The sequence below is a fragment of the Neofelis nebulosa genome, chromosome 5 (genome assembly GCF_028018385.1).
Source record: "Neofelis nebulosa isolate mNeoNeb1 chromosome 5, mNeoNeb1.pri, whole genome shotgun sequence".
NCBI classification, from domain to species: domain Eukaryota; kingdom Metazoa; phylum Chordata; class Mammalia; order Carnivora; family Felidae; genus Neofelis; species Neofelis nebulosa.
The window spans coordinates 6,060,259-6,084,105 of NC_080786.1; the positions used below are offsets into that span (position 1 = coordinate 6,060,259).

At 56.2% G+C, this 23,847-nt stretch overlaps 1 protein-coding gene and 1 long non-coding RNA gene across 7 annotated transcripts; one reads left to right on the forward strand and one right to left on the reverse strand.

The window, feature by feature from the left end:
* Positions 1 to 10: 10 nt before the first annotated feature.
* Positions 11 to 22,203, reverse strand: PLCD1 (phospholipase C delta 1). 6 transcript variants are annotated; one of them, XM_058729409.1, is made up of 16 exons: positions 18,157 to 18,481; positions 17,271 to 17,399; positions 13,689 to 13,853; positions 10,094 to 10,322; positions 4,044 to 4,173; positions 3,719 to 3,950; positions 2,922 to 3,123; positions 2,673 to 2,817; positions 2,446 to 2,595; positions 2,189 to 2,347; positions 1,815 to 1,974; positions 1,519 to 1,635; positions 972 to 1,150; positions 745 to 877; positions 517 to 666; positions 11 to 372 (listed from the first exon to the last, which is right to left on the reverse strand). In XM_058729409.1, the coding sequence occupies exons 2-16, from the start codon at positions 17,365 to 17,367 to the stop codon at positions 287 to 289; spliced, it is 2,334 nt and encodes a 777-aa protein (XP_058585392.1). In that variant the 5' UTR covers positions 17,368 to 17,399; positions 18,157 to 18,481; the 3' UTR covers positions 11 to 286. The 6 variants fall into 6 exon arrangements, with proteins under 6 accessions (XP_058585392.1, XP_058585394.1, XP_058585396.1 ...); XM_058729411.1 differs by lacking the exons at positions 17,271 to 17,399; positions 18,157 to 18,481 and adding an exon at positions 22,052 to 22,203; XM_058729413.1 differs by lacking the exons at positions 17,271 to 17,399; positions 18,157 to 18,481 and adding an exon at positions 22,052 to 22,174 and having other exon boundaries at positions 13,689 to 13,845.
* On the forward strand, positions 3,113 to 9,297 carry LOC131511591 (uncharacterized). The gene is made up of 2 exons (XR_009261611.1): positions 3,113 to 3,251; positions 8,452 to 9,297. It is a non-coding gene; the product is annotated as an uncharacterized LOC131511591 (long non-coding RNA).
* Positions 22,204 to 23,847: the final 1,644 nt, after the last annotated feature.

Consider the following 23,847-nt stretch of genomic DNA (forward strand, 5'->3'; position numbering starts at 1 on the left):
ACCACAGGACTCAGTCTTATAATTTTTATAAAAACCCTCAGTCTGGGGCTAGCCAGAGGGCGGAGGGCTGCAGTGTTTTTCCTAACGGAATCGAAGAGAGCTCCAGGGACCGGGCCAGCTCCTGGAAGCCCAGAGAGGCAGCAGCTTTGACAGTATGCTAGAGCTGAAGGCCGTACGGGGCCTCTAGCTGCAAGCGAGAGGCTGGGAGCAGCCACACCAGCCCTGTCCCTGCCTGTGGACAGAGGGCCCGGCTGGCTTGGGGCAGCCGCCTCCAGAATCCCCAAACCTAGTCCTGGAGAGACACCTTCACAAAGAGGGTGGCAGAAGGGTGCTGGTCTCCGTTCTTTGACAAGAGGTGGACGTGGCGGTATCCTGGCAGGTGCATGGGCAGGAAAGAGCACACGGAGAGTTCCGGTCACTGGATGAGGATGCTTCAAGGGACAAGGGCCCCGGCCCAAGAGACCGCAGGCCCTGCCTCCCCGACCTCGCTGTCTCCCCCCCTCGACACACACTCACCCTGCTTGAGGCTGCCCAAGGGGATGGTGCTCTGGCCAATGAAGTCGTTCTTAGAGGAGGCGTCATAATCCTCCACCAAGAAGCGCACGAGGGCGAGCTCAGGCACAACCACCTCGAACTCAAACTCTGTGTCCCACCACGGGTTGAAACCTAGGGGTGCAAGCACCGCGTCAGCAGCGTGGACGCCGGCTCCGGCGGGGGGGCCCCCCGCCCAGGCCCCGCAGGTACCGTTATTGGTGACCACAGCCGTCTGGCGGCTCGCCGTGTCCCGGCCCACGCCGTGGATCTCCACCGTCACCTTGGGGTCCACGATTGAATTCTTATTCTTGTTGACTTTTGGCAGCTGCTGCCCGGAGATGACCTGAGGAAAGGCAGGGGACCAATGAGGGGTGGGGAATGGTGGTGAGGGAGGAGGGAGGCCCACAGGCTCCTGTCCCTCCCGTGGCCGGCCGTACCCTGACACTGAGCCGCTTCCGGGTCCACCAGGGCCCCTGAGCCAGAGCACGCGAGTTAAAGGTCGAGTTCGGGTCTCGCAGGAAGGCAGGCTTCAGCACGTACCCGCAGGCCCCGTTGTCCTGGAAGCGGCCCTGGTACACATCCATCTCTGGGCCAGGTGTCTGGAAATTGAGGGCCACTGGAGGCGAGACAGAGCAGTCACAGGCTGTGGGCTGGTCTCCGGGGCCCTAGAGCCCGGCCTGCTCAGGGTAGACTGAGGCCTTAGAGGCCCATGGGGAGGCAGAAGGAGGGCCCAGCGCCACTCCAGTGCCTGCTGCCCTCCTGCCACCCTCCCTGACCCACCACACCAGCCTCACGTTTTATTGCTGGTGCCAGAATGCAAAGCCCTAGTGTGCTCACGATGAGGTTTCAGACACTGTGACTTGCTGGCGGGGGGATTATTTTCAAACCGAACCCACAACACGCTGTGTCTGGCCCCTGGTCCTCTGGACCGAAACCCTCACCCAGGCCTCCTCCCAGGCCCCGCCGGCCCCCGCCGGCCCATACCGATCTGGCAGCCGCCGTTCCACATCTCCACGGGGCTGTAGTTGGAGGAGTCCGTTCTCCACCCAGCAGGGTAGATCCTGCTCAGGTGAGTCACATTGTGGCGAACAAAGCTGTTTCCTGAGGAGGTGTAGGTGGTCAGAAGTGCACACCCCCCCCAGGAGCCCAGGCCCCCCCCCCACCAACCAGCTCCATCTGGTGCCGACTCTGCCAGGTCCCGAGCAGGGGGAGCCAGGCCTGACCAGTCCAAACGGTCAGACAGATGGACAGCACCCTGAGGGTGCAGGGCCGGGGCTCACCTGACTCTTGGAGCAGTCGGAGGGCGCGGTTCTCAGAGAAGGACACCATCTCATAGAAAGCCTGCCCTGGGGTGCCGGGGCCGGAGAAGCCCCCAAAGTGGACACTCTTGCAGTAAATGACCATATCGGAGAGCTCCTTCACTAGCCTGAGCTTGTCCTCCTGGGGGCCATGGGGAGGCCCCGGTTAGATTCAGAGGTTGGGGCAGGTGGGCACTGAGAGAGCCAGAAACCCAGACACAGAGACAGAGGGAGACAGACAGAGAGAGGGGGGCAGAGGGTCTGAGTGGCAGCCACAGAGAACTGAGACCAGGCAAACATCCCATGATGGGGGAGGTCCCCGGGGCTGACCCCTCCCCCACAACTCCCCCTCGAACCCTGGGCTTGTGCTGCACTCGGCTCCTCACTGCCTCGTCCTCCATCTCAGCAGCCTCATCCTCATCAGACACGACAGTGGCTTCAGGGCCACCCTCCCCGCCAGGGGGCAGGAGCCCCCCAAGCTTCTTGCCCTTCAGCAAGATCTTCCCCTTCAGTTGCTAAGAGTGGAGAAGCAGCTGGTCAAGACCAAGCCAACGGGCCTCCCGGCCAGTCCCCCCTGCCCTCTCATATGGGTACCCCCGTGCCCACCGCGAACCTCAGGGGAAGGCAGGCTGGCAGTGGCCCCGTCCAGCGGCCGGTCCAACAGCATGGGGCCCAGGATGGTGCGCAGGTGTCGCGCCATCACACGCTGCTGCTCCAGGCTGCAATGGTTCTCCAGGGACAGGATGACGGGGTAGGGGGACGCCTGGAGGCCCCAGGGCAGGTTAGGAGGGGGGTGCCGCCCTTACTACGGCCCTCCTCACCCGCCAGGAGCGCGCCCACCTTGAAGGCGTAGTCCCTGATGGCCCTGAGCACGTCGCAGAGGAGGATCTTGGAGGTGAACGTGTAGCCGTGGTAGATGATCGGCTCCAGGTTGGGGCCGTCCCAGCAGTCGAGCTCCAGGCAGCGGCACCCCTTGCACAGCGCCCTGCGGGTAGGCGTGGCGGCTAGGCCCTCCGACCCCGCCCCGGGCCCGCCCCGCCCCCAGGCTGCCCCGGCCCCGCCCCGCCCCGCCCCGCCCCCGGGCCCCACCGGATATAGGCTTCCGTGCTGCTGGGCCCGGTGAGCTGGTCTTCCAGCAGGTAGGTGTTGTGCGAGGAGGACATCAGGTAGTGGCTGAGCGGCTGGCCCATGTCCTGGTAGACCCGCCGATGCGCCAGGCTGAAGGCGCTGCCGTCGGCGGACAGCAGGTACATGAGGAAGCCGTCCTTGGTCATCTGCCGCTGCGCCTTGGCTGCGAGGGAGGAGGCCGGCACCAGTCAGAGCTCTGGAGGCCAGCCGCCTCCCGGAGACCTTCGGGAGGAGCCCCCTGCTGTCCCCGCCTCCCTGTCCCGAGCTCGCCCTGGACGTCTCTCGGAAGAGGTAAGTCTGGCAAATCATCAGGCCGTCATTACCCCAGAGTGGGGCTCTGTCTCTCCCTCCTCCTCCCCCTCCCCCCACCTTCTCGGTCCCCCCCCCCACACCGAGGCCCCCTCCTCAGTCTGCCTCCTCCTCCTCCTCCTCCTCCTCCTCCTCCTCCTCCTCCTCCTCCTCCTCCGGGCCTCTAGACTGAAGCACAAGGAGGGGCCCAGAATGGGCACAAAGAAGGAAGCAGGAAAAGGGTTTGTTTTTCCAGCCTCCTCTCCTGTTTCCTGGAGGACCCTCAAACCCCTCTGGAGAAGGACCCGAGAGAGAGGGGTAGTGATGCTGGAGTCCTGTCTCCCATCTGCTTGCCTTCATGGGGCAGGCTGAGGCACCCCCCTTCCCTCCAGCTCCTGACACTCCCCAGGCGTCTCCCAGCCAGTGTAGACCCAGGGAGTGCAGGCTGAAGGCCCCAGCCAGGCCCTCACCCGTCTCGCTGGGTTCATAGCGCTCAATGAGAGAGAGGGCCAGCGCAGGCCCCGCCGCCTCCTCCCGCTGCTGGTGCTGCAGGAACGTCACTAACTGGTCCACCGACAGCGTCTCCCTGGAGCCTGCGGCCTCCGCAAAGGTGCGGTCAATCTCCTCCCGCTGGGTCAGCATCTTGTAGAAGGCCTCAATCTCCTCATCCTCCAGCGAGTCTGTCTGGGAGCGGTCACATTCCTGCAAGGCCACGTGGGCCAGGCTCAGAGCATGCTCCCCACTAGGGTCTAGGGCCCACTGCCACACAGAAGCAGCCCTCACTCCCTGCCTCACCCTGAAGATCTTCCGGGCATAGCTGTCATCCACCTGGATGTTGAGCTCCTTCAGGAAGTTCTGCAGCTCCTTGAAGCTCATCTTGTTGTCCTTGTTTTTGTCGGCTTTTCGCAAGCAAGAGTGAATCCAGCTGGGCAAGAGGTAAGGAAAGAAAGAACCCAGGAGCCCTGATACCCCCACGGTCCCAGCTAGAGCCATGTTTCAAGCCCAGGGTGAAGTCCTGGGCCCCGGTGGACTGAGACCACCCACAGACAAAGCCCCCTGCAGGTGCAAATGCACATCAGCATCCCAGGGACAAGATCCAACGGGCTCTTCGGAGAAAATGTTACATTCTATTAAGAGGTCTATTTTCTGTTGGCTGGATTTGAACCTTTTCACATTTGTAAAAACATTTATTTTCTCACTGTGGGAGAGTTCGCTTATAGACAACTTAGAAAATGCAGAAAGTAGGGACGCCTGGGTGGCTCAGTCGGTCAAGCGTCTGACTCTCGATTTCGGCTCAGGTCCTCATCTCACAGACGTGGGATCAAACCCCATATCAGGCTCCACACTGAGCATGGAGCCTGCTTAAGATTCTCTCCCTCTCTCGCTCTCGCTCTCTCTCTCTCTCTGCCCCTCTCCCCAGCTCTCTCTCTCAAAATAAATAAACATTAAAAAAAAAAAAGAAAGAAAGAAAATGCAGAAAGTAAACAAACAAATCCCCCGTAGTTTGTATCACCCAAACCCTTCAAGGTTTGTCCTTCTGGTTTCCAATACATCATTGTTAGCCAACTTGACTAAAGCATGTGAGGCTTATTTTACAGGAAACATCAAAACTTGAAGCCACAGATCAGAAGGTGAGGATATCACAAGCAAAAAACAAAGCCTGGCTCATGCTGTCACGATGGGGGCACTTAGGCCCCCACCTCTCCCTTCTGTCCCCTGTCCCCTCAGACTAGACCTGGAGAAGTCAAGAAAGAGGAACCCCACAGTACATTCCACAGAAATTAGAGAACAAAGACAACGACCATAATTTTTAAAAACCAACAGCAGGTTTTTAGAAAAAGTCGCAAAGGAAACAACATAATTGAGGCCACATAAACTTTACACAATTCTGAGGGTCAAAGAAAGAAAAAATAAAGTCCAGAAAACAGTACGATGACCCTAATAACTAAATGAGAGAAGGACACGAACTGACCTTTTACAAACGTTCTCGGTAATCAAAGAGACTAACAATTTGCAAATGCGCTGCGGTTTCTTAAACTGTAAGATCAGCAATTTCAAAGTATGTTACTTTGAAGGCACGCGGGGGTGAGGTGACACGGACACTCCCATCTTGCACTTGGACAAAGGAAATCAGTTCAGCCCTTAGGAATGTGGTGTAGAGATACAGCTAACGTCTACACCTCTACATCATTTGACTCACTAATTCCACTTCTAGGAATCTATTTGTAAGGAAATACTCCTACTAAATACTGAAAGGTTTTATGAACATAGTTCTTTGCCATGTTACTTGTAGTAGTGAAAGACTAAAAATAAATGTTCACCGCTAAAAGAATGGAGCGCTAACTTATAGGGCATCTACTCAATGGAATATTACAGTCGTTACAGCTGTTTATGGGGAAAGAATTATGATGTAATGTTACACGGAAAGTGGATACAAATGTATGATCTCCACTATTTTTGGCAAATGCATCATGAGGCAAATTGAAATGCAGAGAAGATTCGGGGCAGAACCCAAATCAGCAGTTTCTGAAGGAGATGGGTTTTGGGGGCCTTTAAAATTTCATTCTAACATAGCCATATTTTATGTATATATTTACATGAGAAAATAATTAGGGCAGAATTCTAGGTAAAAAAAAAAAAAATCACGTTCAGAGTGGTCCAGCCAAGCATGAGGTCCCCCTGCCGACTGCTATTCCGTAGGCTGGAATGGGTTTATGACCTTGGGGTCTGGGCAGCAGAATCCTCCAGAGGGCAGAAGCCTGTCCAAGCACAAGCCTGTACTACAGAATTGGACTTTTAAGAAAGCTCAAAATCAGGTAGATATAGCCTTGAGAAAAAAAACACTTAAAACTCTGAACTGCTGAAAATCAGAGAGTAAGGAAATTTAAATGTGTAACTTACACTCTGAAAACGACAACACCATGTTGAAAGAAACTAAGGAAGACCTAAATAAATGGAAAGATATCCATATTTACAGACCACAACACTTGATTTGTTAAATGGGGAATACTCTCCAGATTGATCTACAGATTCAACACAACCCCTATCAGAATCCTGCTGGCCACTTTGCAGAAACTGATCCTAAAATTTATACGGGGCATCAAGGGACCCAGGATAGTCCAAATAATCTTACAAAAAAAAAGAAAAGAAAAAAAAAAAAAAAGAACAAATTTGGAAGACTCACACGTCCTGATTTCAAAACTTAGTACATGAACTAACTTGGATTTTAAATAAATAAATAAATAAATAAATAAATAAAACAAAAAAACTTAGTACAAAGTTATGGTAACTGAAATGTGGTGCATGCATATGTATAGATAAATGGAATAAAACTGAGTCATTAAATAAACCCTCATATTTATGGTCAACTGATTTTTGATGAGGCTGTAAATACAGTTCAATGAGGAAAGAACAATCTTTTCAACAAATGGTGTACCTACATGCAAAGAAATGAAGCTGGACCCCCCCCCCCCCCAACATCATGCCACAAAAACAAATTCAAAATGAATCAGAGACCTGGGGTGCTTGGCTGTCTCTGTTCATAGAGCACGTGACCCTTAGTCTCAGGGTTGTGAGTTCAAGTCCCACACTGGGCGTGGAGCATCCTTCAAAGAAAAAAAATTCAAATTAAAATTAAAAAGAAAAAAATTAAAAAGAAAAAAAAATCAAACACCTAAATGTAATAGCTAACACTGTAAAACTTTTAGAAGAAAACATAAGAGTAAATGTTTGTGACTTTGGGTTAAGCAAAGCCTTCTTCGATATAACATCAAAAATCACATCAATGAAAGCAAAAAGTTGCTGAATTAGGCTTCACCAAAACTAAAAACTTGTGCTTCAAATACCATCGAGAAAAAGAAAAGAATCCCCAAAATAGGAGAAATTATTTGCAAAGCATAACCAAGCTGAGACTTGTGTCTAGAATATATAAAGAACTCTTAGAACTCAATCATAAAAAGACAAAGAGCCCCAGTGAAAAACTGGGCCAGGGATCTGAGTAAACATTTCTCCAGAGAAGATGGCAGAAAAGCACATTAAAAAAAAAAAAACACAAAACAAAAAAACACTCCACATCATGAATCAAATGCAAATCAAAACCACAATAAGATACCTATCAGAAACCAAAACAAACCAAAACACAAACCCCAGAAAATAACAAGTGTGTTGAAGACTTGGAGAAAATCGGAATCCTTGTGCACTGTCGGTGGCCATGCAAAGCAGTGCAAACACTATGGGAGACAGTATGGTGGTTCCTCAAAAAGCTGAGGGTAGAATCATATGATCTCGCAGCTCTCCCTCTGCGTATATACCCCCGAAGAACTGAAGGCAGGGTCTAAAGAGGTATGCCCAGAGTAGCATTACGCACAACAGTGAAAAGGTGGAAGCAACCAGGTGTCCCTCAGTGGAGGAATGGATGAACAAAATGTGGTCGGTGCAGACAATGGACTATCATTATTCCACCTGAAAAAGAATGGAAACCGTGACGCACGCTACAGCGTAGATGAATCTTAAGGACGTTCTGCTAAGTGAAGTGAGCCAGTTGTAAAAAGACAAATCCTGTATGATTCTACTTATCTGAGGTTCCTAGGGTCGTCAAATTCAGAGAGACAGAAAGGAGAACGGTGGTTGCTGGGGGCTGGGGAGTGGGGATTGGAGGTGGGAGGATGGCAAGTTGTTTAATGGATGTAGAATTTCAGTTTTACAAGACGAAAAAAGCTCTGAATGTTGGTTGCACGACAATGGGAATGTACTCAACACTACTACGATAGTTGAAGACGGTAAATTTCATGTTACATATATTTTACCACAATTAAATTTTTTTTTTAAAAAGATCCATTTAATGGGGTGCCTGGGTGGCTCAGTTGGTTAAGCGACCAACTTCGGCTCAGGTCATGATCTTGCAGTTTGTGAGTTTGAGCCCCGCGTCAGGCTCTGTGCTGATGGCTCAGAGCCTGGAGCCTGCTTCGGATTCTATCTCCCCCTCTCTCTGCCCCTCCCCTGTTCATGCTCTGTGTCTCTCTGTCTCTCAATAATAAATAAACATTAAAAAATTTTTTTTCAAAGATCCATTTAAAAAAGAGCTTAATAGGGGCACCTGGCTGGCTCAGTCAGTAGAGCATGCGACTCTTGATCTCAGGGTTGTGAGTTTGAGCCCCATGTTGGGTGTAGAGATTACTTAAAAATAAAATCTCTTTTTTTTAAGAGCTTAACAACACAAGATGGGCAAAGGATCTAACGGATATTTCTTCAAAGAAGATATACAAATGACCAATAAACACATGTAAAGATACCCGACATCATTAGCTATCAAGGAAATGCAAAGCAAAACCACAATGATGCCGCTTGATACCCACAAAGCTGGCTACAGTAAAAAAAGATAGTAACAAGCCTTAGCGAAGATGTGAAAAGTTGGAACCCTCATACACTGCTGGTGAGAATGTAAATTTCCTCATTGGAGAACAGTTCGGCAATTCCTCGAAAGGTTAAACATACGGTTACCATAAGACTTATAAATTGTAGGTATATACCACATGAAACTTCTACACAAATGTTCATAGCAGCATTGGTTCATAAAAGCTCCGAAGTGGAAACCCAAATGTCCATCAACTACTGAATGGATAAATAAACTGGGGCATAACCACGCCATGGAATGTTATTCAGCCATAAGAAGGAATGAAGTCCTGATTCATCCATTCAGCATGGATTCGCCTGAAAAACATGCTCAGTGAGAGAAGCCAGTCACAAAAGACTGTATCTTGTACTTAACGTGAGATGCCCAGAAAAAGGCAGACATATAAAGCCAAAATGTAGATTAGTGGTTGTCTAGGGCCTGGGGGGTCATGGGGAGATGGGGAGTGGCTGCTAAGGGGTGTGGGGTTTCTTTTTAAGGTGATGAAATGTTGTAAAATTACTTCCAACTCTGTGAATATACAAAACAGCATTAACTTGTACACTTTAAGCAGGTGAATTACACGGTATGTGAATCATATGTCAATAAAACTGTCATTAAAAGAGGGGACTGGAGCTGGCTCCTCCCTAACCCTATGTACCAGAAGCCCGATCACTTTGAATCCTAGGCTAGCATGTCGTGCACCCAGACTTGGAAGTGAATTTGTTTTAAGCCCACAGGCTGGCCTGCACACCAGGCCCCGGGAAACTTGGGCCCCACTCCCCCCAGAATGGCACAGGGGGTACCAGGGCCTCCCAAATTCCCAGAGAGAAAAAATGTAGTAACTCCAGGAAACATGCTTAAAACACCCAAGGCACGGCCTCTCGTGGAAGCAGGCTGCTGCCGTTAGCCTCACCTGTGCTGGTTATTGGTGGGGAGAAGAGGGGACATTGGGGGGTGCACAGTGTAGGCCAAACAGGGCTCCAGGTACCTTTTCTGCCTCCCTTCAGCTAAGGACTGAAGTGTGTTCCCCCAAATTAATACGGTGAAGCCCTAACCCCCAATATGATGGCATCTGGGGATCCGTCTTGGGGGGCTTAGATGAGGTCACGAGGTGGAGCCCTCATGATGGAATTCGTGCCCTTATGAGAGGACACACCAGGGATCGTGTTGACTCTCTCTCTCTCTCTCTGCCATGTGAGGACACAGTGACAAGGCAGTCACCCACAAGCCAGGAAGAGTGCTGTCGTCAGAATCCAACCATGCTGGCAACCAGACCTCGGACCTCCAGCCTCCAGAACTGTGAGAAAGTGAACTCCTGTGGTTTAAGCCCCCAGGCTATGCTATTTTGGTGCGACGGCCCGATCTGGGTATCTTCCGTTCCCATGTTGCCCTGGGGATGGCCAAAGCCAGTATCCACAGGCTGGGCCAGGACCCACTGCCACCAAAAGGATACTGCTGCACCTTCTGCCGCTGGTCCATGGAGCCCGAGTGGTGGATGATCTTGCGCAGACCCTGCACCCAGTGCCGGGCGCCAGCTGGCGATGGGGCGATGAGGTCTAGTGTATTGCGCTGGTCCTTGAAGACAATGGAGAAGCAGCGGTCCTCGGGCACGTCACGGGCATACTTCTCCAGGCCTTCCGTGCGGTGCCCCATCCGCACCTCCTGAATGTCCTCAATGGAGACTGCAAAAAGGGGACAGGTGGCAGAGGGCCAGTCCCTGCCCCCGATGCGCCCAAGGCACAGCGTAGGGGCCGGTAGAGCCGGGGCTGGAGCTCTACGATCCAGAGACAAGGAGAGGGACAGGAGGACAGACGAGGCGGCACAGAAGGGAGGAAGGAGGCCAGAGACTGAGGTGTTGGAAGAACGTGAGACACAACTGTGGTGCGCAGCGGATACGCACAGGGAGGGACAGAGGGAGAGGCCGACCTCGGAGAGGGGCACCTGGGACCCCAGCCCTGCTCTGTCTGGACTGGGAGGGTGTAGGACCCCTGGGAGAGTACTGGGGCCGGACAGGGCTTTTAGAGATGGGGGAGACCACTCTGGAGCTTGGAGCCTGTGACAGACAGGAGGCCACAAACCCTCCTCATTGCCCTTGACTTTGTACCGTCTTCCCCTCAGACAGCCATGAGAGCCTCCAGGCCCCTCTCCTGACCATCCAGGAGACAGAAGCCATCATGGCCCTGGGGTGTGGGTGCAGAGGGAGAAGTGCTTGCGTTGGAGCGTAGACAGGGCCCTGCCCTGCATGTGTCTGTGTGTGTCCTGACCTCAGAGAACCCCTTGGCAAGGAGGGTGCAGGAAGGCCGTGGCCCTCTAGGACCCCAAGGGGTGCCCCTTAGGAGTCTGAGGGAGTACACCATTCTGACCTCAGAAGCTGGGGGGAAAGGCCTCCCGTCACATTCAAGCCTTCCAAGCTTCAGGGAGCAGCAAGCCCCTGCCTCCCTACTACCCGCAGTGTGTCCTCCCTGGCCTGGCCATGAGCCAGTCCCACCAGCTGGGCTCACGCTAAGCTGCCCAGCATCAAGGTTCAGGCTCTGCCCCTGCCCCACCCGCGTCCTGAGCCATCCACATCCATCTGTCTCGGGTCCTAGACCAGCTCTGGCTACAAGCTCACCTCTCCTCCCGGTGCCTGCCTGCACCCTGAGTGCCCAGACGCCTCCCAGCCACCTACCTACAAGCCCTAGGTGTATGACATGTGCCCCCGCCTGGGCAGCAGGCTCTGATGGCCAGACACGTGAGCCCTCGGCCATCTGGGGTGCTGGGGGTACCTGTGCTTAATCCCTCTGCCCACGGCCTCCTGTGCCAGCAAGGCTCACCCCAGCGGCAGGCAGCTGACCCAGGCTGGGGTGACAACAGGAAACCTGAGCTGTGGAGCTGGGCCAGCACCCCCACCCGCACCAGAGAGAGATTCCAGATGCCTCCGCTGCTGATAATGCCTTGTCTGCCTCTGGGAGCCAGAGTGGGGGGAGTGTGGTAGTGGAAGGGTCAGGGGAAACTTAGCAGGAAGCAGAGGCAGAGAGAACTGGGGGCGCTGCTCCCCTCCTCCATCACCTGGCCTCAGCTTCCCCGAGGACAGAGCGCATTTGGGGCCAACAGTCTCGCTGCTCACCCAGAGAAGGGAAGCAGCCAACATGGGTGCTCAGCCCGAGAGCTGTCTCAGTGTCTCTGTCACGGAAGAGAGCCTCTTCTAGCCATGTTCCTCACCTGAGCACACCTGGTGCCTGACCCCCCACCTGTCACCCCTGCAGCCCCTCTGCCCAGGCCCCTCACTCACTTGTGCCCCTTCCTCGTCCTCCCCTCTGCATCTTTGCTCACGCTGGTCTCCTGCCTGGGACGCCCCTCCTGCCCTCGTGTTCACAGCTGTCCCAGGATGAGGGGCTCGTCTCCCCAGCCCAGGTCCCCTCCCCTGTCTCCGCCCCCCCGCCCACCGCCACCAAGTGCTGGGCACACAAGTGTACTGGCTGCTGTGTGGGCTCTCGGGAATCCCCAGGGCTCAGAGAACAAGATGCCCCATTCCCACCAGCATCTAACAGGAAGCCCCATATCAGGGCAGAGGCCTACGAAGGAGACTGGCTGGTGCCACGGACAGGAAAGGTCTGGGTCGCTTCCATGCTGTGTGGCTGATGTGCACTCGGGTGGTTTTTTGAGAGACTTCAGGCTCCATCCGTTCCAAGCTGACCCTGCCCTGCTCAGAAACCCGTGGCCCATAGCCCCAAGGCCCTAGCCCAGCTCCGCATCCGACCCTGCTCCTACCCCGCCTCACCTCCTGCCTTGCTACAGCCACAGGGCCAGCAGGCCATACTTTCTCAGCTGACTACCTCAGTTTCCTGAGGCCGGCAAACCCTCCCTGGGCACCCTCAGCGGGCAGGCCCTCCGCTTCCTGCTGTCCCCCCTCCCACCCCGGGCCTGTCGCCCGTGTCTGATCTCACTCCCAGCCGACTGACCCTGTCTCCGTGTGCCCCCTCCCCCACCCTGCCACTGCCACAGCCAAAGGCAGGGATCTGGGTTGTGTGGAATCCAACGGCAGTGATCTTCCTGCGCGGTCCTACACAACAGTCACCCGCCGCATGTGGCTATTTAGATATAAATTAGTTAAAATTCAGTAGAATTAAGAATTCAGTTCCTTAGTCACCCCAGCCACGTTGCCAGTGCCTGATGGCCATAGGTAGCCAGTGGACCTATACGGGACAGCACAGATCTAGAACATTCCTGTTACCAAAGAAAGTTTTTTTGGGGTAGCACTGATCTAAAAATTTCCCACCACGTAAAGATGCGGAGGGGAACACTCGTGTTGCAGAGTCTTTAGGGCATTCTGTGTCAAGAGGTAGCTGTCTCTGTGAGGGCTTGCTGGAGGCGCTCTCCGTTTACAGGCCCGAGGCTTGGGTTCCTGGGCCTTTTCAGAAGCTGCCAGAAAACCCTCAGGCCCAACACCCTCAAGGGAACTGCCCAGCGAAGGGCTCTCTCTGCTCCACCCCACCTCTTCGCTATGGCCCCAGTCCCGGGGAGGAACTGCCTCCCACAGCCCCACCTCATATCCTGGCCACTGACACCGGGAAGGGCCTTATCTGCCCCCGGACTTTGGGCCTGGCTTGTGGCCTCATTACACCTGGAGTCAAACTCCACCCAACTTCCCTGCCTCCCACATCTGTCTCAGTGGATACCCTGTGAGTTCAGACAACACTTCCAGCAACCTCCCTACTTCTGAGCCGGACCTTCCCATCTGTGGTCGTGTTTATATACCCCTACCCCCCAAAGGCCTCGCCATCTGTGGTCCTCCGTGACCACCCTCTCTGGCCCAGACTAGGCCTCAGTTTCCCTATCGGTGATTTAACAAACTCTTCTCCGCCACCCTTGCCAACTTTCAGTCTCCCCACATCTGGTCCTGGTTGTGTGACCGACCCTGGCCCCACCAGGCCAGGCCTGGACTTCCCTATTTGTGGTCCCGGTCCAGGGTTGACCGTCCCCTACTCCCTGCCCCAACCAGCATCAGTTTCCCCACGCAAACACAGGCTCCCCACTCTGCTCCCACCCTGCGGCCCTGGGATACTCACACAGCTGGGACTCTGGGGTCCGCATGACCTTGCGGGACTCCTGCCAGATGGTCTTGCAGTCTTCCTGCAACTTGTAGAAACGCTCCCTCCGCCATGAGTTGGACTTCACCTTCAGGAGCTGGCTGCCCTTCAGCAGTACCTGTAGGTCCTCATCATCCTGTAGGCCTAGGGGACAGAGCTGGTGAGATGCCATTGCCTCCAGTGTCCCTGCTGCCACCGGACCCATGCTAGCTACTCCCACCTCTGGACCCTTTCGGAGCCCACTTCTCACCAGCCTCCTCCTCAGCTCTTGGTTCCCTTCTCCCACCTTCACCCAAGCTCCAGCCTGATCCTGGAGCCCTGCCTTCTCCAGGAAGTCATCTCTGACTGCCAGCTGAGGCCGTGTAAACCTCAGGACACCCGCCCACTGAACGCCACACTTTATACACCGTGACCTGCCACCCACAGCTGAATGGACAAAGGGAAAGCAGCTAATTCAAGAACATCTGGTTCCTGAGGTTTTTTAGGTGTCCTGAGACAGCCTGGTTCTGTAAGAACCCTCCTGGTCATACTTAGGGATCAGACTGATCTGAAGGAAGCTGGGACCAAAATATCAGGCAGGGCAGGAAAGAAAAGGTCCTGAGGTCAGAGCAGTTGTAGTTCTTGGTGTCAACATTATGGTTGCAGTAGGGCCCTTGTGCCCGTCCCTGCCTCCCTCGCCCCTGCTGCCCCCACCCTAACTTGCACCTGCTCGAGTAGGTCTCTGATCCTTGCCCCCAGGGAGACCAATGAGCCTACTGGGGCCTATGTTTGGCCTGCTGGGATGCCCCTGTCTCTCCCTGCCCGCTTCACCTCTGAGTGTCCTGGGTCGGGGAACCTCAGCGTATCATAGCCCTGAGGCACAGCACAGCCTTCTCAGCAGCTGAGGCAAGACCTGGTCCAGGGCGCCAAGTGACGACCAGAACCCTGGCTGCACGGCCCCTCCTGCCCAGCTGTCTTCAGACACACAGGCTGGCTTGCGTGGCAGGGGCTCCCAAAGATATAATGCCCTTTGTCCTACCAGCTCCAAGCAGGAGGTACCAAAGGGGCACGAGGCCTGGATCCCCGGGAGCCCTCATCCCCAAGCAGACCCTGTATCAACTGTGATCGGGGAGAGACCACTCCCCACCTTAATGACTCATCAACGTAATACAGAGATAAATGCGCCTAGATCTGTATCTGTCACCCAAGCCAGAGGCAGTCCAGCAGCCAGCTCTGTTCAGAGGCAATCGGCCATCTCCCCTCGCTCTGTCCCCCAAACTAAAACTAGGTGGCCCTTCGGCGGTCCTTATCCTTCTGCTCCAGCAGAGTGGTGACATCAGGGACCACGTGGGTCCAGTCTGAGGGGCCTGTGACTAGGCCTATAAGCTTTGTTTTTCTGAGCCCAGACCCGCAGCGCCTGATAGGCTCTCCGGCTTTATCCACGCTCCCACTCCCCCCACCCCGACCAGCCTTCCCCACACCCCCACAAGACCTACAGAACCTTCTGGACCACTTCCCTAGGCCTCAGCCACCCTTGCCCTCCCTATCCCTCCCCGATCTCCTGCCTCCACTGGGGACAGTACCCAGTGCTGAAAACCACCCCCCCCCCCACCCCGCCCCATGGCTTTAGGCAGCTCCCCTCTGTCTCTGGGCTTCTGTTCCCCCATCAGCACTGGGTCAGAACAGCATAGGAAGAGGCATCTGTGGGCCTCCTCAGAGGCGTCTGTCTGATGTGCCTTCTCCCTCCTTTGTCCCAAGTCTCCCCACACTTCTGGGAGACCCCGCTGGGAGACCCTTGGTGTGAGCAGGCCTACTTCAGCCCCTGGGGAGGGTCAGTGCAGGAAAAGGGGGCTCCTGCAGGAAGTCCTAAACTGTCGGCTGTGTCTGTGGCACTGAAACAAGAGGAAGGGGGAAGGGAGTTCCCGGATGCCCGAAGGGAGTCCCCCAGCCTCTGCTGGGGCATTCATCCCGCTGTCCTTTCTGAGGCTGAGGTAGGACTGCCAGGGGCCTCTCCGGACCCTCTGCCTGGCCCCCGCGCCCAAGCCGGGCGCTCATCCGGGCCAGCCGCTGCCACACCACAGATGGTAATGGGGGGACGGGGTCGGACAGTCGAAGGTGAGCCCCACCCTCCGGCCCTGGAAAACACCGTGAGGAGATGACATGTTCATCCTGTCCTGGAGCCGGGCCGTGGCCCTGTCTGCGGTCAGGCAGAGATAAGTCCCCTGGCTGCCGACGTGGCTTCCGGAACACGGACCTCAGCCCCAAGGTGGGCCTTGATAATCGCCACTGCCTCCTGGGCCATTAGCAAACCTGGGCAGGCACCCCTACCTCTGAGCCTCACCTGCGGCCCTCTTGTCTCTGGGGGCCTCTGGGCTGCCCGCCCCACCACTTTTCCTCCCTGAGCACCCGGAAAGTCTACGGACACCCCGCGCCCAGCCCCACTCGCTCATCTGTGGTACCTTCTCCTCCTGAGAAGGGGCCTCTGAGCTCAGGGGCCCCTGGGCTGATCTGCAGCCTGCCCCGGCTGGCTACACGTAGCGAGGTGGCCTCTGTGAGTACGGAGGGTGCTGCGGGTGCCAAGAGGCTGAGGGGGGTGCCAGGAATCCTGCCCCCATGCACCTAGGGTGATGCATAATGGAGACAAATCGGGTCTGGGACCCACGGCAACGCACAGCTACACAATCACACACTGCCGTCCTCAACATCGCCAGAACATCGTCATAACAACGATAATAATAGCAGCCACCATAACATTAATGGTCAGGATTTGACTAAGATACTGATCTTAGCACGTGTATTTAATCTCCCCAACAACCCTATGAAGAAGGCACTATCATTACTCCCATTTTACAGATGAGGAAACTGAGGCTCAAGGAAGTTACACGGTGGAGTCAGGACTCAGAAGCCTGCCCAAGGGTTAGTGCTAAGAAACACTGCCTTATGTAGTCACTACTCAGGCACAATGAGTAATGTTACAAACAGCACTGTCAGAAAATCCATGTAACACATATTGTAACACAGAAAAACAGAATCGGTCACCTGGGACACGCGTAGTCACACGGCATCACACTGGATCACACGCTGTCACACTGGTGCCACGGTGTCACACACATGTTACATATCATCGCTGCTGCACAGTGGCCCCACGTGCCGCACGAGGGACAGAATCACCACTAGGTCACACACTGGGTCACCCAATGTCACATTTGTCACTCACATTTGCGCAGCATCACACTGGATCACGTAGTCTCAAACAATCATCTCACTGGGTTACAGAGTCATTACCCCGGGCCACATACCTAGTAATGCCTCAGAAATCTGTAAACAGGAGGGGCTAGGGGTGGCAAGGAGGGCACTTTGGAGGGGCTCAGGTAGATCAGAAGAGGTAACCAGTCCCCCCATACTCACTCCACACACCATCCCTGCAAACACAGCCCCACCGTGGCTCTCACTCACAGAAGCACTGAACACGTCCAATCAAAGCATCGAAGGCAGGAATCCCGAGCTCAGGGACATACGGTCTACCTACATCGTGTCCCAGCTGCCTTCCCAGCAGAGCTAGGTCCCCTCCTGGTCCCTTACCCAGCCTCTGCCCATTGAGCGCTGCCACCTTGAGGCTCTGCTCCTGCAGGTAGAGCTCTCTGGAGCGGGTCCGGCTGCGGATTCCTAGGCATTGCATGACGCTCCCCGGTGCCTCTGCCGCCACCGAGCCTGGCCCGGGACAGCAAAGCCTCTAGAAAGCCCTGGCCGTGGGGGCGGAAGCACCGCCCCGAGAGGAGCAGGGGAGGAGACCGGGCGTGGGGGGCGGGGCCAGAACCCAGAAGGAGGGGCTAACCTGGAAGGGCGGAGCCTCGGCCCTAGAGGCGGGGCGTGAGAGAAATCTGGGCTGAAAGGGGCGGAGGCAGACCCTAAGAGACGTGGCCAGTCCCGGGGGGGCGGGACCTTCGCCCCCGGGGGGGCGGGCCCCAGGCGGGGAGAGGAGGAGCCAGAGAGGCGGGAGTGGGACAAATCCGTAACCCAGGAAGCAGATCTGTGGCGAAAGCCACAGCCCAGAAAGCTGATAGGGGGCGGAGCCACAGCCCCAGAAGCTGGGGTCGGGGGGCGAAGGAAAGGAACCGGGTCTGGGGAGCAACTTGGAGGCAGAGCCTCTCTCAAGGGGCGGAGCCGAGGTCCAGAGGGCAGACCAGGGAAGGGTAAACCGCCCTAAAAACGCGGGGTTCGCGCAGGGAAGGGAGGAATTTCGGCTTTGGAGGCGGTGTCCCACCGGGGGGCGGAGACCGAGCCGCGAATTCGAAACACCTGCTGGGGGCCGGGCGAAGGACCAGAAGCTGGAGCGAGATTGAGCAGAGGAGGGGAGACGGGGTGGCGGCGGCCACCGCGGACGAGTCTAGAAGACGGGATGGGGCGGGTTAAGGAGGAGCCTGGGCTGGAGCCTGGGGCAGACCACCAAGCCTGCCAAGTATTTTACCTCAATTACTCAACGAATTCATTGTAATTCAGCCGGCTGTTGCCTCGCTTGTGAACCTCAGGCGGGCCTGTTTTCTTTTCTCGGTTTCTCCACCAGAGTGGGGTCATCTCCACGGTTGCGAATGCGAATGGAATTCTCGAAAAAAGGCTGATCTTAAAAATGAGCCCATTCACGCAGGCTTGCTTTGATTAACAGACGAGAACTACCGCAACTTTATACAAAACTGGGCCGCCAGTGTGCTCGGGAACAGTGGGACCTTTCATGTAAGTTACAACTTCTCTTTCATGCATCCAGCCCCTACTCTGTGCCAAGGTCAGAACACCACCCAGAGGCCTGACTCACCCTTCTTTTACTCTCCGCCTCTGAATAGTTCCTCCATTGGCCTCACTGCAGCTCCAGTCACCAGCGCGGGCAGTGAGTCACCCTCAAAGCCAGCCATTAGCACAGCCAAGCAAAACAATACTAACAATAAACTGAAGCGCACAGTGATTTGCCTAAGGTCACGTCACAGAGAGTAAGTACATCGTGAGAACGTGTGTTGGTGTAGATGAGCTGAAATACGGGCACAGGCAAGTTGTTCTTTATTTGGAGGGGAGCGGGCAGAGGGCAAGGTAAGCCTGTTTTAGAGAAACCACACAAGGGTTCTCATTCAGAGGACCAAGGACCACCCCCCACCCCAAGGGCCTATGGATAGAATCACACTTCAAGTGGAACTTGCTTCCTTCGAATGCTCATGTATTTTCTTTTATGCACTTAAACACATGACCCTGAGGAGGCGTCCACAGGCTTCATCTGACCGCCAAAGTGACCTATGGCACAAAATGTTAGGATCAGCGTGGATCGGTGTGCCTGTGGGGTATATGGGCCTGGAACTCCGGAGACAGGCAGGTTTGAAACATAACTGAGGTGAACAGGGGGCTGGCCACCCCCACCTGCTATGATGGCTCTGGAACTGTTATCTCTTGAGGGCACCGGCTTTTTTGCCCACCTAGAGCTCCTATGCCCATAAGTGTCTTATCCTTACGACATCCCCTGCAAATTGATGTTGTATACCATGGATGAAAAGAAAGGACCCAGAGAGGCAAAAAGACTTGCTCAGGGTCATAACATAAAGAGATGCGAAATGAGGACTGGAGCCCAGGGTTCCTGGGGCCCAGATGGGGGCCCTCCTACAGCCTGCCTTCCACTTTCACAAATGCCAGTTGTAGAGTGGGGCAGGGTGGATTTGGTGTAGGAAAAGTTGGTAAAGGTGGATGTGTTCCGTGAGGGGAGGGCCTGGGAGGTAGTATCCTTTCAGGCACGTTTGGGGAGCTGCTGGAGAGGCCGTGACTGGCTAGGATGCAGGCCTGGCTAGAATGGAGACAGCAGAGGTAGTGGAGGAGGGGAAGGAGGCCAGGGGACTGGAGCATCAGTCTGAGGGCTTCAGAGGCACCAGAAAGAGCCCCTTGGTTCTCGAGTCCTGTTCTGGTCACATTTTTCCTAGCAAGGGACTATCTTATGGTGCCCCCTCATCTCCCAAAGAACGCACAGGGCATGATCACTTGGGGGTGAACCTCCTGCAGAAACGTAGCCCCTGCTGAGTACCAGGCACTGTTTCCATTGCCTTATACATATTACCGCATTCAGTCCTTACAGCAAGCCTGTGAGGTAGGTAGCATTCGTATCCCCTATTTTGCTGAGGAAACTGAGGCACAAAGAAATCAAGGGATCTGTCTGAGATGAAAAAGTCAAGGCTTGAACTCGTATAGTCTGCCTCCAGAATGCATGCCTATAGACTACACTTCATCCGCATGCATCTGGGGTGAGGACGTAAGGGACATCTCCTATCTAGGTAGGCTGTGTAGCGCCCTCCCCCCATCCCCACCCCCCCCCCACCCGACCCCGGGCCAATGGAGGGGGCCTTTCTGCAGCAGACTGCCAACTGCCCAAACCAGATGGTGTGGTCCTACAGCACATGTCCAGTGCTGGGGGGCACGAAATATGAAAGGGGTGCAGCGTGGACAATCTGGAACAGCACAGGTCACAGTGACCACCCCTTCCCACCATCAATTCTCCTTGACAGGTTCTTGCGTCCTGATTTGGTTTGTAGCGGGGGGGACAAAGGTGATTAAGGGACGTAATTCTGGGTGATGTGCTAGAAGTAGGAGGGCCTTCAGAGAAACGATTGAGGATTGTAGTGTTCATGACGGCCCCACAGGAAGGGCTGGACAGAGTGAGGCATTTGGGAGGCAGGTCTCAAACCGAAGGGGCCAGTGCGGCCAAACCCACGCCACAGTCCCTCCACGTAGCTTCCTCTCCGGGGAAGACACCAGGGAAGAGATATTGCACAGAGGCACAGATGCCCGAGAATGGAGCCCATTCCAACATGAGCTGGGCCAGAGGCGACCAGAGGGCTTGCAGGAGGAGGAGACCTGAGGGTGAGACAGGCATGGAAGACGTGGCAGTGTGCAGGGTAGATGGCACTAACCAAGGGATGAGAGAGAAAGCAGAGGTCTCTACTCTGGTCCTCTGAACCATCCAGCCTCCCTTTCTGCCAGTCTGGCAGAAGCACTAAGAACACGTCTGGTCTGAGGAGAGAAGAGGGAGCACTGGAAAGGGGGCAGGAACCCCATGACCCAGCTGGACGAGATTGCCTGGCGGAGCCCAGGCTACTGGTGTGAGGGTAACAGCTCTGGGCACTGAGCAAAGGTCTCTTTGGGCCATGGAGACCACGTGCAGGCCAACTGGGAAACACAAGATAGACTGGGGGCTGGCTGAAAAGAACATCTCCTATCCCCTTGAAATCCAGGGGGTCTCTAGTGGTCAGCTGGAGGCCTCTGCCTTTCTCCTTCCCATCTATTATCTCCCTGTATGGTTTAGATGGTTGAGTGGTGGGCACTGAAGCCTCCAACCCCAGGGATGCCAGAGAACGCGGAGTTATGGTTAAGCAGTGATTGGCGTGAAGGGCAGGGTTTGCTGAATTGGCAGATGATCTCAGGGGCCAGGAGGACAAGATACCCTTAAGAGTGGGTGAGTCCCCAGGGCGGAGCAAAGAATGCCAGACCAGGTTGAGGGTCCTGACCTGCCAGAAGACCGCCAAGGCCCTGCAGTGGGGGAGCCCACAGCTGCTTTTTCTCCGGGAGGGACAGCAATATGGCCAGGAGCCGGCCCAGACTGTTTCCCCGGTGGGTCGGAGGGCCAGAACTCGGCTGGACAAAGGGTGAAGCGGCAGGCAGTGCGCGGTGAGACTTGGCCCGGCCCCGCCAGGAGGGTGCGCGGTCACGAGGGTCGCGCTGCTCCGTCCAGCTGGTGCATCGCTGACCAGGATTTCTGCGCGGGGCAGTTACGGCCGCCCAGCCCGAACTTGCACCCCTCCTCCTCTCTTTCCCTCCCCGCTCCTTGCACACCTCCGCCTCTCCTTCCCTCCCCCTCCTCCCCGCGCCACACCCGCTCGGCCAGACGCGGTCCAGGCACGCCTGGGATTTGGGGAGCCTCTCGGGCAGCCCGGACGGGGCGGGGAAAACTTGGTTATTCGTGGATGCTGGTTCCGTCCCTCCTCGGCCCCTCCGTGCGCAGCCGACCATAGAGCCCAGCCTTCTGAGACCAGAAAAAGGCAGAATCTTTCAGGCGGGGTCGGGGGTAGCCTTCAGGGAAGTCTTCAGAGTCACGACCCGCCCCCCCACCTCCGGCCAGATCTGGGGGACAAGCCTGGAGACGCCCAAGGTCCTGCGGGGCAGTCCCACCCCGAGAGTCCTGGGCCGAGATTTCCTCAATGCAACAAAAGGGCCGAGAGGCGGGCCCGGGGCGGGGCGGAGGGCAGCCGGAGGAGCCTCGGGCCCCCCGCCCAGGGCCGGGAACGGCTTTCCGCGGGGGTCGGCCCGCTCAGGGTCTGCCCGCACGCCAGCCAGGAACTCACCGTGCAGGGTCAGGAAGTCCCGGCCCGAGTCCATGCCCGACGGGCGGCGCAGCGGGAGGGGGCGCCGCGCGACACACGTGCGCGGCGACTGCGCCGATGGCCTGGGGTCCGAGCCGAGTAAGGTGGAGGGACCCGAAGGGACTGCGGTGGGAGGAGACCGGAGGTGGGCCCGGGACACCGCCCCGCCCCCTGGACCCGCCAACCCGCGTCTCTCCCCGCCCCCTCCAGGGATCGGGGAGGGCCGAGTGGGGGCCGAGCAGCCCCCCCCCCCCCCCCGAACCCTGGCCCAGGCTAGTGGGCGCGTCCCGGCCAGAAATAGCCAGATTCCTCCCGCTTCCTCCGCCGCCGCCACCCACAGGCCGCGGGCCCTGTCATTACCAAGGGCGGCCCGGCCCCACGCCCTACTTGTAGGCGCCTCGCCAGGGTTGGGGTGATGCTCGAAAGAATCGCGTCATTCTGGGGAAAGGACCGCGTAGCTTCCGACGCCCAGCCGGGCTGCTGCGAAAGGGAGCCTGGGCGGCCGGGCGGCCAGCAGAGGTTCCCCAGAGCTGTACTTTTCCTTCTGCAAAATGGGTGCACGGGCACGGGTTAGGAGGTCCTCGGAGAGGTATGCCTGAACCTCGTCCGAAGGAGGGTACCCTCTTCTCTCGATGGGAAGTTTCTGACCCCAAGAGTGCCTTTGGTGAGGGCTGAGACTCAGGCAGGGAAAGTTTACAGCAATTAGATGCAGGGAGCTCACCTTTGAGCCTCTCACACCCCAACCCCCTGGTGATCTGTGCAGTAGAGTGGAGGGACGGGACCTAGGGTGGGGTTACATCTCCAGGGTCCCTTCCTTGGGTAGCTTCCCAAGGGGCTGTCTGAACAAGAGGCCCTTATGGTCCCTTGTATCCCCTCAAGTCTTGCAACGCAGACACCCTCTTTATAGGGTACCCAGATACCGCCCCCCCCCCCCCCAAAAAAAAGTCCAGGAATCCTGCTGCCTATCACCCTTTGGGAGAGCCTCCACAAGGCCTCCCAGGATGAAGGGTGCCGGGCCCACCAGTGAATCATCCAGGCTTCCTGGGCTGGTAAAGCCGATGTGAGAGTCTGGCAGAAGCCCGTTGGACCCTTCTTGGAGGAGGACGAGGCCTGGCTCACCTCAATCCTTCCTCTTCCCGGCCAACCGGGCCTAGGTGGCCTTGAATACCTCAGGGAGGGGTGTAAACCAGAGGGCACATCTTCCTGTTCTGACGGCTGAGACTGGGTCAGAACTTCCAGACTTTGGAGAGCCCCCTCCCTGCCTGTGCCTCCTGCACATAGAGAAGGTCTAGTCCTTTATCTGGCACTGAGTCCAGTGGTCCTGTCCTTCAGTAGGAGCGCCACCCGCCCCTGCTCCTGGCAGGCCTGTCAGAGCCCTCCTTGGTTTCCCTTCCAGTCTGGGATGAGCAAGTCCACACCGGCAGGCCTCACTTTGGAGCCCCCGCCTGCGGGCAGGGTGGATGAGGGGGTCCTTTCTCTGCCCTCACATCTGTCTCTCCCTCTCAATTCTAGGCTAGAACGCATGTCCCCAGGCCTGCCCTTTGGGGAACACTGACTTTCCCAGGGGGGCCCACAATACCCTCTACTCAGCAAGTCAGGCCTCCTCAAGCCCTGTTCCTCTTTCCAGCCAGAGACCATTGAAATTCTGACACCAGCAGTTGCCTTGGCTTCATCTCAAGCATCATTCCTATTTATTCACGTCACCTCCCAGCTCTGAGCCCCAGGCTCCAAACTAGAGCGTTATTTAGTTACTTCGCCTCTCCCTCTGCCCGGGTGCC